This window comes from Cucurbita pepo, chromosome LG05 (assembly GCF_002806865.2).
Source record: "Cucurbita pepo subsp. pepo cultivar mu-cu-16 chromosome LG05, ASM280686v2, whole genome shotgun sequence".
Classification (NCBI taxonomy): domain Eukaryota; kingdom Viridiplantae; phylum Streptophyta; class Magnoliopsida; order Cucurbitales; family Cucurbitaceae; genus Cucurbita; species Cucurbita pepo.
In genome coordinates, this window is record NC_036642.1 from 240,347 (window position 1) to 254,738 (window position 14,392).

The 14,392-nt window shown below is 35.7% G+C and overlaps 2 protein-coding genes and 1 long non-coding RNA gene across 4 annotated transcripts; 2 read left to right on the top strand and 1 right to left on the bottom strand.

Annotated features, from left to right (window-relative positions):
• Positions 1 to 926: 926 nt before the first annotated feature.
• On the top strand, positions 927 to 3,794 carry LOC111795443. Its single transcript, XR_002815199.1, has 2 exons — positions 927 to 993; positions 1,154 to 3,794. It is a non-coding gene; the product is annotated as an uncharacterized LOC111795443 (long non-coding RNA).
• A 994-nt stretch (positions 3,795 to 4,788) lies between these two features.
• On the bottom strand, positions 4,789 to 9,070 carry LOC111795884 (iron-sulfur protein NUBPL). 2 transcript variants are annotated; one of them, XM_023678511.1, is made up of 8 exons: positions 8,955 to 9,070; positions 8,718 to 8,835; positions 8,172 to 8,294; positions 7,458 to 7,555; positions 5,961 to 6,087; positions 5,675 to 5,760; positions 5,291 to 5,416; positions 4,789 to 5,140 (listed from the first exon to the last, which is right to left on the bottom strand). In XM_023678511.1, exons 1-8 carry the CDS (start codon positions 8,988 to 8,990, stop codon positions 4,970 to 4,972), a joined length of 885 nt encoding a protein of 294 aa, XP_023534279.1. In that variant the 5' UTR covers positions 8,991 to 9,070; the 3' UTR covers positions 4,789 to 4,969. The 2 variants fall into 2 exon arrangements, with proteins under 2 accessions (XP_023534279.1, XP_023534280.1); XM_023678512.1 differs by having other exon boundaries at positions 4,960 to 5,140; positions 5,296 to 5,416.
• Positions 9,071 to 11,471: 2,401 nt separating this feature from the next.
• Positions 11,472 to 13,765, top strand: LOC111796063 (probable myosin-binding protein 4). The gene is made up of 4 exons (XM_023678752.1): positions 11,472 to 11,560; positions 11,698 to 12,001; positions 12,145 to 12,459; positions 12,836 to 13,765. The coding sequence occupies exons 1-4, from the start codon at positions 11,552 to 11,554 to the stop codon at positions 13,729 to 13,731; spliced, it is 1,524 nt and encodes a 507-aa protein (XP_023534520.1). The 5' UTR covers positions 11,472 to 11,551; the 3' UTR covers positions 13,732 to 13,765.
• The last annotated feature ends 627 nt before the right edge of the window (positions 13,766 to 14,392 follow it).

The window sequence follows — 14,392 nt, forward strand, 5'->3', positions numbered from 1 at the left end:
AAAATGTGTGCCACCAGTCAAGGCTATAACGTGAGGGGAAGTCATTTACATGCCCAATAACTCCAAAAACAAGTGCTATGAGACCAAATATATATATATGTGTATATATATATATATATATAAAGAAAGCTAGGAACGACATTTATGAGTGGCTGATTAATTTATTCAAGGTCTTCGTGAAGATTATATCAATGTCGCCATCCTTAGTTTGTGAAGAATATTGTAGGTGATAATCTTGTGGATTTTTGGTATTGATAGATCCCACAAAACTTTACTATAACCAATAAAGTAGCTCTTCCTTTTCTATAGAACAGTTGGCTGCTTTTTCATTGATGGATTATAGAAATATCAACTTCAAAAAGTGTAAGAGCTAAGTTGCATGTGATTTCTTAAAGAAGGATACAAATGAGGTTGTAGAATTTTAATCCTAGACAGAAAATTTAAATCAACAAAATTCCAATCGTGTTATCATTAGATTATATGATCCTTTTCGAGAGCCCTGTTTTACATTTTTGTTCTGTTTTAATCTAATGTTTCATAAATGACTTTATTTTGATAGATTCCATGCTCACCCTTTAGATTTGTTTGTCTACGGAATGATATCCATTATAATTGCAACCTATTCATTTACACTTTTTTAGATATTGAATTATGTAAAGAAATATAGCATGAGGAAGCATAGCTCAATAATTAAGGCACATGTATCTTCAAGGTTAAAGGTTCAAAATTTTCCACACTTTCCTCCCGTTGAACCAAAAAAAAAAAAAGAAAAAAAACCAGGTTTGAAAATCCTAGTTAGATTAGTTATATTGATGATTTGAAAGTGTAGCATTTACTAAGATTGTTTAGGGAACTACTTGGTTTTTGACTTGTGTGAAAGAACAGCTGATTTCCACTTTATTTTTACCCAACGAAACGGTGATGCAGTAGAAAAGGAAAAGTGAAATGATGAATACGCAGCTGCACATCGGTGACGAGAAGTTTCATTGTCTGGTAAATTTTCATGATTTTCATCCTTCTGTTGCCTTCAATGATTATCTTGAGTCTGTTTCCCAAAGAAAGAAAAGATGAAGTATTTTGTCTTCTGCAAAAAAACCAGCTATGTGCAGCAAACTACAAGAGTTGGTGCTTTTCTATGTATTGTTTTTTGTAGGTATGTGAGCAACAAATTATTTGTTCAGATGAACAGATGTCGACTTCAAATGGTGAAAAGTTTGGTTCACAAAATGCCATGCAATTTGAAAATGTAAAGATGTTAAAGAACATACAAGATTCTGCTTATCTTACATCTTTTTTCAATCTCTTTCTTCATCGTCTTTTCTTATGGATATAAAACTGTGAACACCTCTGCCTCTCTCTCATCTCTGTGTTGATGAAAGTTTTAACAAAATTTTTTTTTTTTCTCTCAGTGGTCTTAATGGATTTCTCAGTTGATGGAAGCACAGTGATTGAGGTCAGTTTTAGCTTTTGTACCAGGACACTTCCTTTAGAGATGATTTTTTTGTCTGCCGTCTAGGCACCAATCCCAATTACTCTTTAGAAAAGAATCTTAAACTATAATCTCATCAGCAGGTGTGAACGTCCCCATCTCATTAAACATGTGAATGGAGGATTGGGTCAAAGCCCAAACAGCCCACGGTCGACCGTCCTCTTTGGTTGCGCCTCTTTTCTTCTTGTCCGGCCAATTCCGGTCGTCTATCCAACATTCCATCCACGCAGGAAACCCAACTTCATCTTAGCGAGGTAAGTTTCACTAAGCTCCTTCAAACCTCCCTTTCAAATGAACTCTTTTTCATTGTTGTCTGAAGATCAATATCAAATACGTTCCCTTCTCCAAAATTTGAGCACAACCGTTCTCATCCAAACCAAAGCCTAAAGATTCTGAACTTTTTGGACTTTCAGCATGTCAAGCACTTATACCAATTTTTCAAACAAACTCATGAAAGAATCATGGGCTATGTTTATACACTCTCTCTTATCCTTCGATCAAAAGATTAGACAAAAATTCACACAATGTCTTCTAATTCGTTATTATGGCCCACCTCCATTTATGATCTTCACATGTAACCTAATCTCCCCAGCATTATTCTTTTCTTCCCAACCACACCAATTTCTGACCCTTTTCAGTAGACATGCTCACAATAAATGGACCACTGACATTTCTCGTCGCCTTTTGTATAGGCTACAGTTAACTTCAGTTGTATTTTATTGCTTAGATTATAGTTAATTCATCATTGTCATAGTCATGTGACCGTCACCGTTACCACCATTGCCTACTCTATTAGGCTACACAATCATACATCAATATTTGTAGTAGTATGCTAGGCTAGCTTAAACTATGTTTACGTTCACATATTTCTTTCTCATTTTTAGTCTATAATAATTTGTGTTTTGATCTTGAACAACAAATTTCTTTTTCAATTACATTCCAGTTTTTTTTTCTTTAGGTAATGTATCAACTTCAAGTTTTCTCTAGTGAGTAATGATTTGATATTCTTCCGTCATATCAGCTATATAAAGTGTAAGATGAATGAACCAAAGTGGCACCCATTAGAAACAAAATCAAGCACTACAGTACGCTTCTTGACAGCTACTCCCTTCGGGTTTACATCTTCCAAATCATTTCTAACGAACAAAATTGACTGGAGTTGGAATCCCCTCCCCTCCCCTCCCCTCTTATTCTATTTTGTAGCTACAATTATAGTTTGGGTTGGAGGGGAAAGTTTCTCAACAAGAACAAAACTTCATCTTGGATATAAGCACAACAGAAGGACAAAGAAACAGCAGTAGATTCCTCCTTTTTTCTTTCAAATAAACTTCCCGACACAATAAAAAAACACACAGAATGAAAACTTGGGTGAATTAGAAGAGCCTTCACAGACCTCCTGCATAAGTATATAACCAGCATACCTGTATGACGGGCAGCAGAGGCTCGCCGAGGCCACCCAACTGAAGAAAAAAGTGAAAGATTTAATGGGGTGTGTTGAGGGGAATGAAGCCTGGTCCGAAATCATTCAAAACTTAAAAGAGTTTGATTGTTTCAAATTCAAAGGATGAAAGATCTCGCACCAGACAACATTCCCCTCAACTGTTCATAAAGAGAGAGAGAGAGAGAAAAGAAGTGTAAAGATGGAACGAAAAGAAAGAAAGAAAGAAAGAAAGAAAGAGAGAAGGGGTTTGATTGAGATTTGATTTGGCCATGCATTATTTTTAACTTTCATGGGGTCCTTTTATACGTAATATGGAAAGGCTTTTGTTGGGTATGGGCATTGTGACATGGACTCCACTTTCTACCCTCTCATCTAAACCATCTTTTCGNTTTTTTTTTTTTTTTTTTTTTTTTTTTTTTTTTTTCAGTTTTCACACCAAAAAATGGCTACTTTCCATGCTCATTTCTTGAGGAATCTCTCACAATATTGCATCTTTATGTCTATCTACTGACTAATATTTATCCTGCAAAGATCATTTTGGGTTATTAAATGTTTAGAAGTTAGTTGTGTGGATGTTGGATATTGTTGTGGATGGAAAGGCAGGGGCAGAAGGAAGGCGACACTGTGGGACTTGAAGAACATAAAGAAATTAAATTTTGGTATTCCTTTCATTCGCACCACCCAAATCTTATGCTTATGCCTGCAAAGATGATGATAAATACTTTTTAAAGAACTACCAACTCCCATAATTATAGTATGATTAGATGCTAATATAGTCAACTATGATAATGACACATTAAAAGAGATTTAAATTAATGTATTAAACAATAGGATATATTCTGAATGCCAAACATATTTTGACATTTCTCTTTTCACTTTTTTGTTAAAGAAGCATTAAGCATATATAGAACATTTACCTTTTGATTTTTTTTACTACAAAATATGCATGCACTCATCAAACTATTTGGTTAAATAATGTAATTAATGTATTATTATTGTTGTTATTAGTAAGATGGTGGATTATTGTTCTCTAACACTTCTCTTAATTATTTGTAATGGCTTGGAAAGATAAAATATAAGATTCATTTGATCAGGCATTTATTTATTTTTATACATACTCAAAGTAGAAGGAAAAAGAAAAATGCATTAGTTTAAATAATTATGCATGTTTTTATAGTTTATCATTTTTTTGGTTTCAAATTTGATTTTTTTAGCGAATTAATGTTTTAAATAATAATAATAATCTAATTATTCTATTCTTATTTGTATCAAAAGTCAAATCTAATGTACACAAATATTCCTTTTTTAAAATATGAGAATCATTCCATACCATTTATAAAGCGAATATTATTTATATTGAAACATAACCCGTATATGAGGAAAAAAAGAAGTCTGGAATCCAATTCTCAAAACTAGGTTTTTATTATTTATTATTTATTTATTTATTTATTTATTTACATTTGTGTTAGTGTGTATATATATATTAAATTAATTTTTAGGTATAAAGAATATTTTAGCTTACTCAAAATAGATTCTCTTTAAAAGAGAGAAACGATTCTTTCTCCTTAAGTAATGCTTTAAAGAGTACCATAATTTTTCTTTTTTTCTTTTTTTCTTTTTTTTTTTTTTATAAGGAAAATGACATCTTTTTTTATTGATAAAATGTGCCCCTAACTTCTATAATAAGCAATTGCACTTCTACTATAGCATTTGGACCAAAAATGTATAGGTTGTCTATCGAATTGTATGTGTTGAATAACAAAGTCATCATAGAATTGTATGTGTTGAATAACAAAGTCATCATAGAATTGTATGTGTTGAATAACAAAGTCATCATAGAATCTTTTGGAGGGACTAATAAGAGTTAAAATAAATAAATATCTCATTCATTAAGAACGATGCAAAAGGAGCCAAAATGAGCATAATTCAATATTTTTTTTTCTATCTTGCAAGGAATGAAGCTGGAATGATAGGAATGAAACATAATCTATTGTCCTGTTATATATTAAAAAGAAAAAGAAATCTCGGGGCTGCTGTGGTTATAATTGAATCTTTGGATAGAGTAGTTTTTGCCTCTCCACTTCCTCAATTCGCTCCATCACTTTCTCAGCAATTTCCACATATTTTGTAGAAACCAGGGAATTTGGTTCTGACATTACAATAGGGACACCTTCGTCACAACCTTTCCTGTTCTTCTCTTCTAATGGTACCTGTGACAAGTTATCCACAAGTTGGCTAGTATGGAAAATGACCCACCTATAGAAATTCTTCATTGATCGGCGTATTCATATGACATTATCATCTGGAAATCAACATAATTGGTCATGCATACTAATTAAATGGCTCGTATTAGCAAGTACCTCACCCACGAATGGGATACCCATCTCATCAGCTGCCTTGCGACTTCCTCCCCTCCCAAAGATATAGGAGCGTTCATCACAATGTGGACATGTAAAGTAGCTCATGTTCTCTACAATTCCCAGAATCTGAAGCAGTAGTCAATAACATTCAGATTCTTTCAGAAAACTTAGCAATGTCTGAGTGTGAAAATGAAGAGAATTGATATTCAGATTCTTTATCATCCAATGAATGCATGGAATAATAAGGTAAAGACTAAAGACTATCAAGAAACATTTTAACCACATTATTGTAACATTTTTATACTTTTTAGGATGTTGATAATGAACGAGACTGCAATCAGGGTGGTTTGGAAATTTAGCAAAATAATATAGAGAAATTCACACCGGAACATGGACATTAGAAAACATTTTAATTCCCCTACGAGCATCCATTAATGCAACATCCTGAGGCGTTGAAACAATCAATGCACCTAACAGCAAGGAAAATGAATTATAGGTGTTATTACAAATAAATAAAATTTGTGAACAGAATTATATATGAGAAACTGCTATATTTCTACCATCATACTTCCAAATAACTCAGTACCGATAGCATTTGGATTAGAAACACAACAATTCCATTAACAAACCTGCCAAAGAACAAAGGGTGAAATCACAAATTTTTACCTACCAGAGAGTAACAATCTCTGTGACATTGTAATCTGAACATCGCCTGTACCAGGAGGCATATCAACAACAAGAATATCAAGATCTCCCCAAGCAACTCCCCTTGTCATTTTCTCCAGAGCACTTGACACCTGCGAAATTAGCCAAGTTCTAAAGAAATGTGGAAAGAGTTCAATGATGAAAGCAAATTATTCTTCAAGCATAGTCTTTTGAAGTACATGTTTAGTTGTACAAGTCAAATTCAAGTTAGATTAGGAGGGAAAAAAAAAGAAAAAAAGAAGAAGCAATCATTGAAGTTGAGTCAAAGGCTGATTGACAACATGATATCTAGAGTGTTTCTTGCAAAAAATATTAATCAAGTCTTTAGTTATAAAAAATTATACATGGTCGGATCAGTGAGGAACCGAATTACATTGAGGTTTCAGGCTCTTCAAACAGTAAAAAAGAAGGTAAAATCATAAAGCTCCACCAAAGAAGTCAAACATTCAAACGTTTATAGCTTTGGAGTTCTCTTGTTGGAGATAATAACAGGGAAGAGGCCTACAGTTTCATTTTTCTCAAGTAGGGGTTTGAATGTCGTTGGTTGGATGAGCATTCTAGGAAGAAAACCAGATGGAGCATATGGTGGATAAAAGGTACAAGACTGCAGATAGCGAACCCATACAATCAATCCTTGAAATAGCAGCAAGGTGCACCAAAGGCAACCTGGCTATGTGGCCTACAATGAACCAAGTACCACAAGCGCTAGAGCAAGAGGTAATGTCACCCTACTCGAATGATTACCCTGAGTCTTGGTGCACAATAATATGGTCGATATCCTCTAAATCTTGTATAAAAAAAAACATATTTTTAATATTCCAAAGAGATATATTTGGATGCATCCTTTTAATATTATCATTAGTATGAATCTTCTCAAAGGAAAGCAAGAAAAATATAGTTTTTAATATGTGGGCATTAGCAAGCGGGAAAGGCCCAACAACCTAAATCATGATTAATCCCACCTTCCAAAAAAATTATTTCCCTTGAACGTGAACCAATCTAAAGTGAGGTGAAGCCGATAACACAATTTCAAATACTAGCCACGTCAAACCAGGGCTCTACTCCTATCTCTACTTAATTTGCTAGCAACCAACTACAAAATACTTCAAGTTCACAAGGGGATCTACCAAAGCATTTCCTCTAGAATAGCCACATTCCTTTACAGCAGTTGCCCATGGTACTGCCCCGTTGATCTGTGCGCAAAGTAATTATGTTCCAATCCACCAGGTGAGCCCTTTTCCTTATAATTTCATTTACTCAATCTCCTTTCAAGATGGTAAGGAGATCAACTTAATATTTACAAAAAAAAGATGAATTATACATCTTGGTCATAGGAGATCTATTGCCACCTTGGTGGTAGAGAAATGAAGAAACTTATCATTCAGGAAGATAAGAAGCATTAAAGCCATGTTATCTCGAAATATTGGAGGAATACTCAACAGAAAGTTTCGGGAAAACAAACCATAGGACCCCTCCACACAAGAGCAGCATTGTTTTCCACGAGTAATCCCATTGACATGCATTTAACTCCATAGCTCTCAACAGGAACCATTTTTCTATCTGTGAAAGAAAGAACGATAAAGTGATACATTATGGGGCAATTGTATCTTTGAAAAAACTTAAAACATGGACATCAGGATGCTCACTGGGAATCATATCAAAGCCTAGAAAGCAAATGTGATTAGCCTGGCTGGCTATAATTCTTCCGAAGGTAAACAGATTTTTCAGGCACGGAAAATTAAAGAAAGTAAGATAATCCACCGATTCTTGGGAACTGACTTAACTTATCATGCAGGAAAATAAAAAAAAAGTACACTCGAGAAGGCACTTATAATATTGGACCAACAAGAATTTCTTGGAGATTGATAGGATTATTGCAGTAGCGCTTAAATTCAGATATCTAAAATGGAAAAAATACTTGAACCAAATCAAGTCGACCACAATAAACAAATGTAATTATCAGTGAGAGTAATGATGGCCGGTTCAGAAATCTATTACACCGGTGAAGGCTAAAAGCTAGTTTAGATTTAAATAAGGGTAGTTCAAGCAACAGGCAGGCTTAAGACAGAAAATACGAGCATATCCATATCCCTGCAACGAGACCCCTTGGTCAAGGACACTGTTTTATGCTAGTTGAGCTATGCTATATTAGTAATTACAAAAGGTTATAAAGTACCTTCAGTCAACTCTGGCTTTTGATGGATTTTCATCATAATTGGAACATTGGGTCCATATACATCAGCATCAAGTAATCCGACATTCAGGTGACACTTGTTTGCTAGTGCAACGGCCAAATTTACTGCCACCCACCGAATTGTATAAGAACAACCACCACGTAGTAACAAGTACGAAGGATTTATTAGTGCCTCAATAACAGACTAGAAATCTAAGTGACGATTATTCACATAAAGCAATAAAGAAGATAATCAGAAACGTCCAAAAAAAAAAAAAAAAAAATCCCTTTTTTAAAACCACCTTCGATCAACTTTAAAAATGATGCATTCTGGATTACTCCTGGAGTCTAAATTGCGTTTCATTTTGGTCCTAAACTCAAAAGGACGCAATTAAACATTAGAGGTAGACAAGAATGGAGAAAAATGAAGATTATGCAAGGGAATCAGCTTGATTAGCCCACTTGATTACCTAAGATTACAATTAGAAAAATGGTCACCGTACCAAAAACCTAAAATTAAGAAACAGGCAACAGAGCAAAAGAAAGTACCGGCAGTGGTGGACTTGCCCACACCTCCTTTGCCAGAAGCAATGGCTATAGTATGCTTAATTCCATCAATTTTCAGCTCCTTTTTGGTGGCGGAATATCCTCTCACACCTCCAACCCTCTACATGAACATACAGAAAGGCAATCACTGAATTCAGCCTCCATTTTGATTAAGGAGGTAAATGAAGGACATGTCAAGAGAACCGCGAAGCATTAAAGGAAGCTGAGAGAAAAACTCACACGTTTACAGGAGAGGAACCATGACAACCGCTTCATGAATTTCTTACTAGTAGAAAACGCCAATAAAGAAGAACTTCTGCCTACACAGTCTCGATTCTAAGCTCCAATTCTTCACTACAAATTATAGGAGACGACGGCAACAGTGAAGGACCTACGAGACAAGGAGCAATCGTACATTTGGGCTCTCAGCGCCCTTGTCAGCCCATCCGGCCCAATAACATTTAATTATCCAAAAAAACACTATTAAATAAAAGAAAATTAAATCTTTTTTGGGGTCAAACTGCAAAATTCTATTTGACCTATAAACTTTTAAAAATTATGAAATAAATCATTAAAATTTTAGCTGGAGGTATAACTAAAAAATAATAATTTAGTGCATAATACAAAATTTTAATTTTGTGAATAGTATATTATTGTATTTAAAAAAAATGGTTAAATAGGTCTCTATTAAAAACAAAATTAAAAGTTTAATAATTAACTTAATACTTATTAATTTTTTTATATCAAGTCTTACTTAATACAATTTGGGGTGTGAGTGTGATGATGCTGCTACCCCCACCCCCACCCCCACCCCCACCCCCACCCCTTTGTGTATGCATTATTATCGGCATGAAGTTGGCAGTTGGCAGACTGGTGCTACAATGATGTACCATTTTTGCATTTTTCCTTCAACATCACTTTTTTATTTGGAAAAATTATATCAAAAGCACTTGATTTTTTAATTATATCATATCAGTTTCCATTTTTAGGTGATGCCTTCTTCCCTCTCACTCATATTTTGCTTACATTTATTTACATTCTCCTTTTTCTTCTTCTTTTCTGTTCTTGTGGTTGCTTCTCCTTTCCCTTTCGGTTGCTCAGTATCCTCCCCCTTCAAACGACGTAAGCATATTATATTCATAACATTTGATTTCATGATACGTAAGTTGTTGTTATGGGCAATGTCTGTTTGCTGGATTACTGTTGTCTTTGATTGCTTATGAACATTTGTCTGCGTTTTTTTTTATAAAAGTTTTCTTCCGATTAAACAGCCCAGCTTCATTGGTTTTCCTCAATGTCCAGACAAATTGGTAGTTGGGTTTTTGTGGGATCAGGAAATCTTATGCATTGTCGTTTTCTATCTCCCGTTTATGCCTCAGTTCTTCTTTCTTCTTAATACAATCGTAGGTTTAATATCAAATATTTTGAGATTGGGTTTGTTTTTTTTTTCTTCTTCTCGTTTTGCTTTCAGCTGAACTGCATTCTGGTATTGTTTGAACGTCTGTATTGCCATATTCTTCTCCAAACCACTTTTAGGGCGTTACCTCTGGAACAAAGAAAAGAAAAGAAAAGAAAAGAAAAGAATAGGAAAGAAAATCCTCTATGAGCACTCAATCTTCTTTTTTATCATTGCCTTCAGAGAGGAAAGAATATACTGCAGTTTTCTCCATTACCCACATGAATCAGGAGTCAGTTTGACATATTTTTCCCTCAAAACTCTATTCTCTTGCTACTTTTCCTTGCATTTTCTTTTTCTTCTTTTTGTAAACAATTCCTCCGCAGCTGGATTTTGTCTCCCTTGCTAAACATTCCATACACCATTGTTTTCGTTCTCGATTTTTTCGGTTTCTTTCAAGATAATTCCGCTTTGATGGCCAACTTTGGGTGATTTTTTTCCGGGGTTCAATTTGTATATCTTATTTTCCTTTTTATGTTGGTATTCACATTAGGTGATCCAATTCAGGACAGGATGTTTAAAAATACAATCGAAACATGGGAGGATCGAATAATGTTCATCGCCTAAAGGTTTTCTGGTTGGCAGAGAGATGGTAGCCTCATGAAATTCTAGAGCAATGGCAGCAAAAGGAAAAGCATTTCATAAAGCTCAAAGGAGTGTACAGGGCTTTGCAGCCATTCTAAAGTCTGCAGCTTGTGAATGGTTTCTCATTTTTCTAATGCTTATTGATGCTTTGTTGTCATATGTTTTGACTAAACTTGCACGTAGTTGCAACTTGCAAACGCCTTGCATTTTGTGCTCCTGGCTTGATCATCTTTTGGGCAAAGAAAACCCTCATAATTATAGGAGTCTCCTCTGTACCAACCATAGATTGGAGATTTCATCTTTAGTTTCGTGCTACAAACATAATAAGCTTGTTGATGCCAATGAGATGTGTGATGCATGTCTTTGTTCATTTGCCTCAACAAACAATAAACCCAGATTCAACTCCAAAATGCAAAAGTTGAGGCTACATACTGGTGGAAATGGAGCTCGTGGAAAGTTACTAAAAAGGGACTCGATTCCTCATTGTATTAAGACAAGGCCTTGTTCTTGTTGCAGTAAGCCTTGGAAGACAAGGCCTAATGCCCAAGGAATGCTGCAACTGAAATCTTCTGTGAATATGGCCCCTAAAACCAAGATTCCTTATCCACGCTGCTTGAATAGTCCAGATAGCTTCAAACAGACGAGGGATAAAATTTTTGGTTCAGTAACCTTACATATCCTGGAAAAACTGGATTCAATCTGTTGTCTCATGTAGGATACAGTGAGCTGAGAATAACCTCCGATTCTGAGTTAGAGGATGTGCTTCCTGAAGAAGATGATGATAAAAGTTTAATATATGAAAAAAGTGAGCTTACAGAACATTCTCTTCTTCAATCTATAACACAAATTCCACTCAAGCTTCATTGCAATGATTATGATCAGGTTAAGTCATCCATTAACTTTGTTGATTCGAGGCCTTCATCTTTAGAATCACATGTGCAGGTTGATGTGCAAAAGCCCCATGACGTGACATCGCTTGCTTGTGATGCTAATTTTCATGGATTGAGTGAGTTGAATTGGCTGCCCCGGCCAGATAATCCGATTGCCAACCCTTCTACATGGGCCGAACTTATTTCACTGGATGATGCATCATCCCCTGCATCCAATGTCTTGGGACTTTATTGCGCGAATTCAATGGAGAAAAGTGAGCTTACAGATTCTCTCAATCAGGAGTCCCCTCTCTCTTGCTCGCCCGAGTTCATCACATTACATCACGACCCACAAATTGTGGGAAAGTTGGCAACATGTAAGTCTTATTTCTCTGTTCATGCCTCTCCCCATGTGGTAGACTCTTCTGGCTTTGCTTTCCCTTTTGTAGTGTGCTTCTCCTGCCTATAGAATTTCTCCTATTTATTGTCTGATTTCTTTAACCTTGTTTATATATGGCAGCTGAGGAAACAAGAACAGATAGTATGGAAATTGCATCTCTCAATCATTCAGAATTGATAAGCACAAAAGTAGAAATGTTTCGTGATAGTGACAGTGAGTCCTCTAAGAGTGATGAGAAACATGCAAATCATAAGAGTGATAGTGAGTCCTCTGATAGGGATAATAAAAATACAAATCATGACAGTGATAGTGAGTCCTCTGATAGTGATAAGAAAAATACAGATCATAACAGTGATAGTGAGTCCTCTGAAAGTAACGAGGAACATGAAGTCAATTTTAATGCAAAACAATCTTTCGAGAAGGAAACTGATATAGGTACTAATGATTTGAAGCAACCTCCATTGATTAGCACTACCTCTGCAGAATGTTCTAAAACTGGTGAGGAGGTTTACAAATCAGCTATTAAGAACGTTAGTGATGGCATGGATCATAGCAGTGCTAGTGAACGGGAAGTCTTCGATTGTTCGGTAGGTCAATCTTTAAAGAATGAAAGTGATCTAGTAGTCAATGATTTGATGCAGTCTCCTTTGATTAGCACAATAGTTGAAGAGTGTCCAAAAATTGATGAGGTGGTTTATGTATCAGATAATAGGAACACTATAGATGATATGAACCATATCGGTCTTAGTGAGTCCTCTGAGAGCGATAAAGAACAAGAAAACGTCAATTTTTCTATAGAACACTGATATAGTTACTAATGATTTGAAGCAGTGTCCATTAATCAGCACAACCGTTGAAGAATGTCCTAAAACTAACGAGGGGGTTTATGAGTATGCTATTAAGAACACTAATGATGATATGGACCATGACAACATTAGCGAGTCCTCCGAGAATGGTAATGAATATGAAATCTTTAATTTTGCTACAAGACAGTCTTTAGAGAAGGAAACTGATATAGTTACTCAGGTGACCTATGAATCTGCTATTAAGAACACTAATGATGATATGAACCATAGTAATGTTGATGAGTCCTTTGAGAGTGATAAGCAACAAGACGTCTTGAATTGTGATACAGGACAACCATTGGAGACGGGTCCTGATATAGTTAGTACTGATATGGAGCAATTTTCAATGCAGAACAGTCTTGTTGGGCTTGTTAACCAATCATCCTCAGATGATGAAGGCCACAATTTTAACATTTCTGACGATGATTTAGAGAAAGAATCTTCCGGTGAATTCAATATAATTCGGGCATTGGATCGGTCGGCATCGATGGAATCTGTTGAATCACTAGATGGAAGCAATGTAAGTGAAATTGAAGGTGAAAATATGGTGGATAAGTTAAAGCGACAAGTTGAATATGATAAGAAATGCATGAATTCTTTGTATAAAGAGTTGGAAGAAGAACGAAATGCTTGGGAGGTTGCTGCAAGTCAAGCGATGGCCATGATTACGAGGTTGCAAGAGGAGAAGGCTGCAATGAAGATGGATTCTCTTCATTACTTGAGAATGATGGAAGAGCAAGCAGAGTACGACGTAGAAGCTCTAGAAAAAGCAAACGAACTCCTGAATGAAAGGGAGAGAGAAATCCAAGAATTAGAAACAGAGCTCGAATACTACAGATCTAATTACTTGATGACACAATAGTCGAGTCTGAACATGAACAAAGTGATGGAGCAAATGAAGAAGATACCATTGCAGAACACCATGAATATACTGCCAATTATTCCTTCAAATCAACGATAGCGGAGGCGTCAAAGGGAAGCAACAGATCGTTGAATAACCAAACTTCATCGTTAGAATTTGAAGATGAAAAGGTGTACATCCAGCTATGTTTGAAGAGGTTGGAGGATAAGATCAACAAAATCTTTGCTAATAGACTTTTACCAAGGCTTCCTAATTGCATAGATACTGAAGAAGAGGCGAGACCGGAACAAATAGGGGAAGGGAGCGAAGAAAATGGTCCATCCATACACAAAATTACCTGTAATGGAAGAGTGACAGCAGAAGAAGAGTTTGGGAGTGAACAAAACTTTGGCAATGTGAAAGTTGAAGTAAGCTGTGGAGACAAAAGAGGGGGGGAGGAGATTGACTTCCTTTCTCTTGCGAATAAAATTTCAGAGCTTACTGGCAGGTTGGAAGCAGTACAAGCTGATTATGATTTTCGGGAGCACTCTCTTAGTTCACTTCGCTATGGCGAGGAGGGATTGCAGTTTGCTTACAATATAGTTCATCAGCTCCATGAATTGTGTAAACTTGGGAATAGACTAGATCCTCAGTCTGCCTCCTAAATTCTTCCTGCACCATA

What these genes read in the sequence shown, in the direction of transcription:
- LOC111795884 (XM_023678511.1), bottom strand. Translation starts at nt 8,990, where the DNA reads ATGAAGCGGTTGTCATGGTTCCTCTCCTGTAAACGT. An exon ending in GGGCAAGTCCACCACTGCCG is followed by an intron (nt 8,295 to 8,717) that starts GTACTTTCTTTT and finishes GGTGGGTGGCAG; the next exon opens with TAAATTTGGCCGTTGCACTA. An exon ending in GTATCCCATTCGTGGGTGAG is followed by an intron (nt 5,141 to 5,290) that starts GTACTTGCTAAT and finishes AACTTGTCACAG; the next exon opens with GTACCATTAGAAGAGAAGAA.
- LOC111796063 (XM_023678752.1), top strand. An exon ending in TGTGGGAAAGTTGGCAACAT is followed by an intron (nt 12,002 to 12,144) that starts GTAAGTCTTATT and finishes TATATATGGCAG; the next exon opens with CTGAGGAAACAAGAACAGAT. An exon ending in CGAGAAGGAAACTGATATAG is followed by an intron (nt 12,460 to 12,835) that starts GTACTAATGATT and finishes ACACTGATATAG; the next exon opens with TTACTAATGATTTGAAGCAG.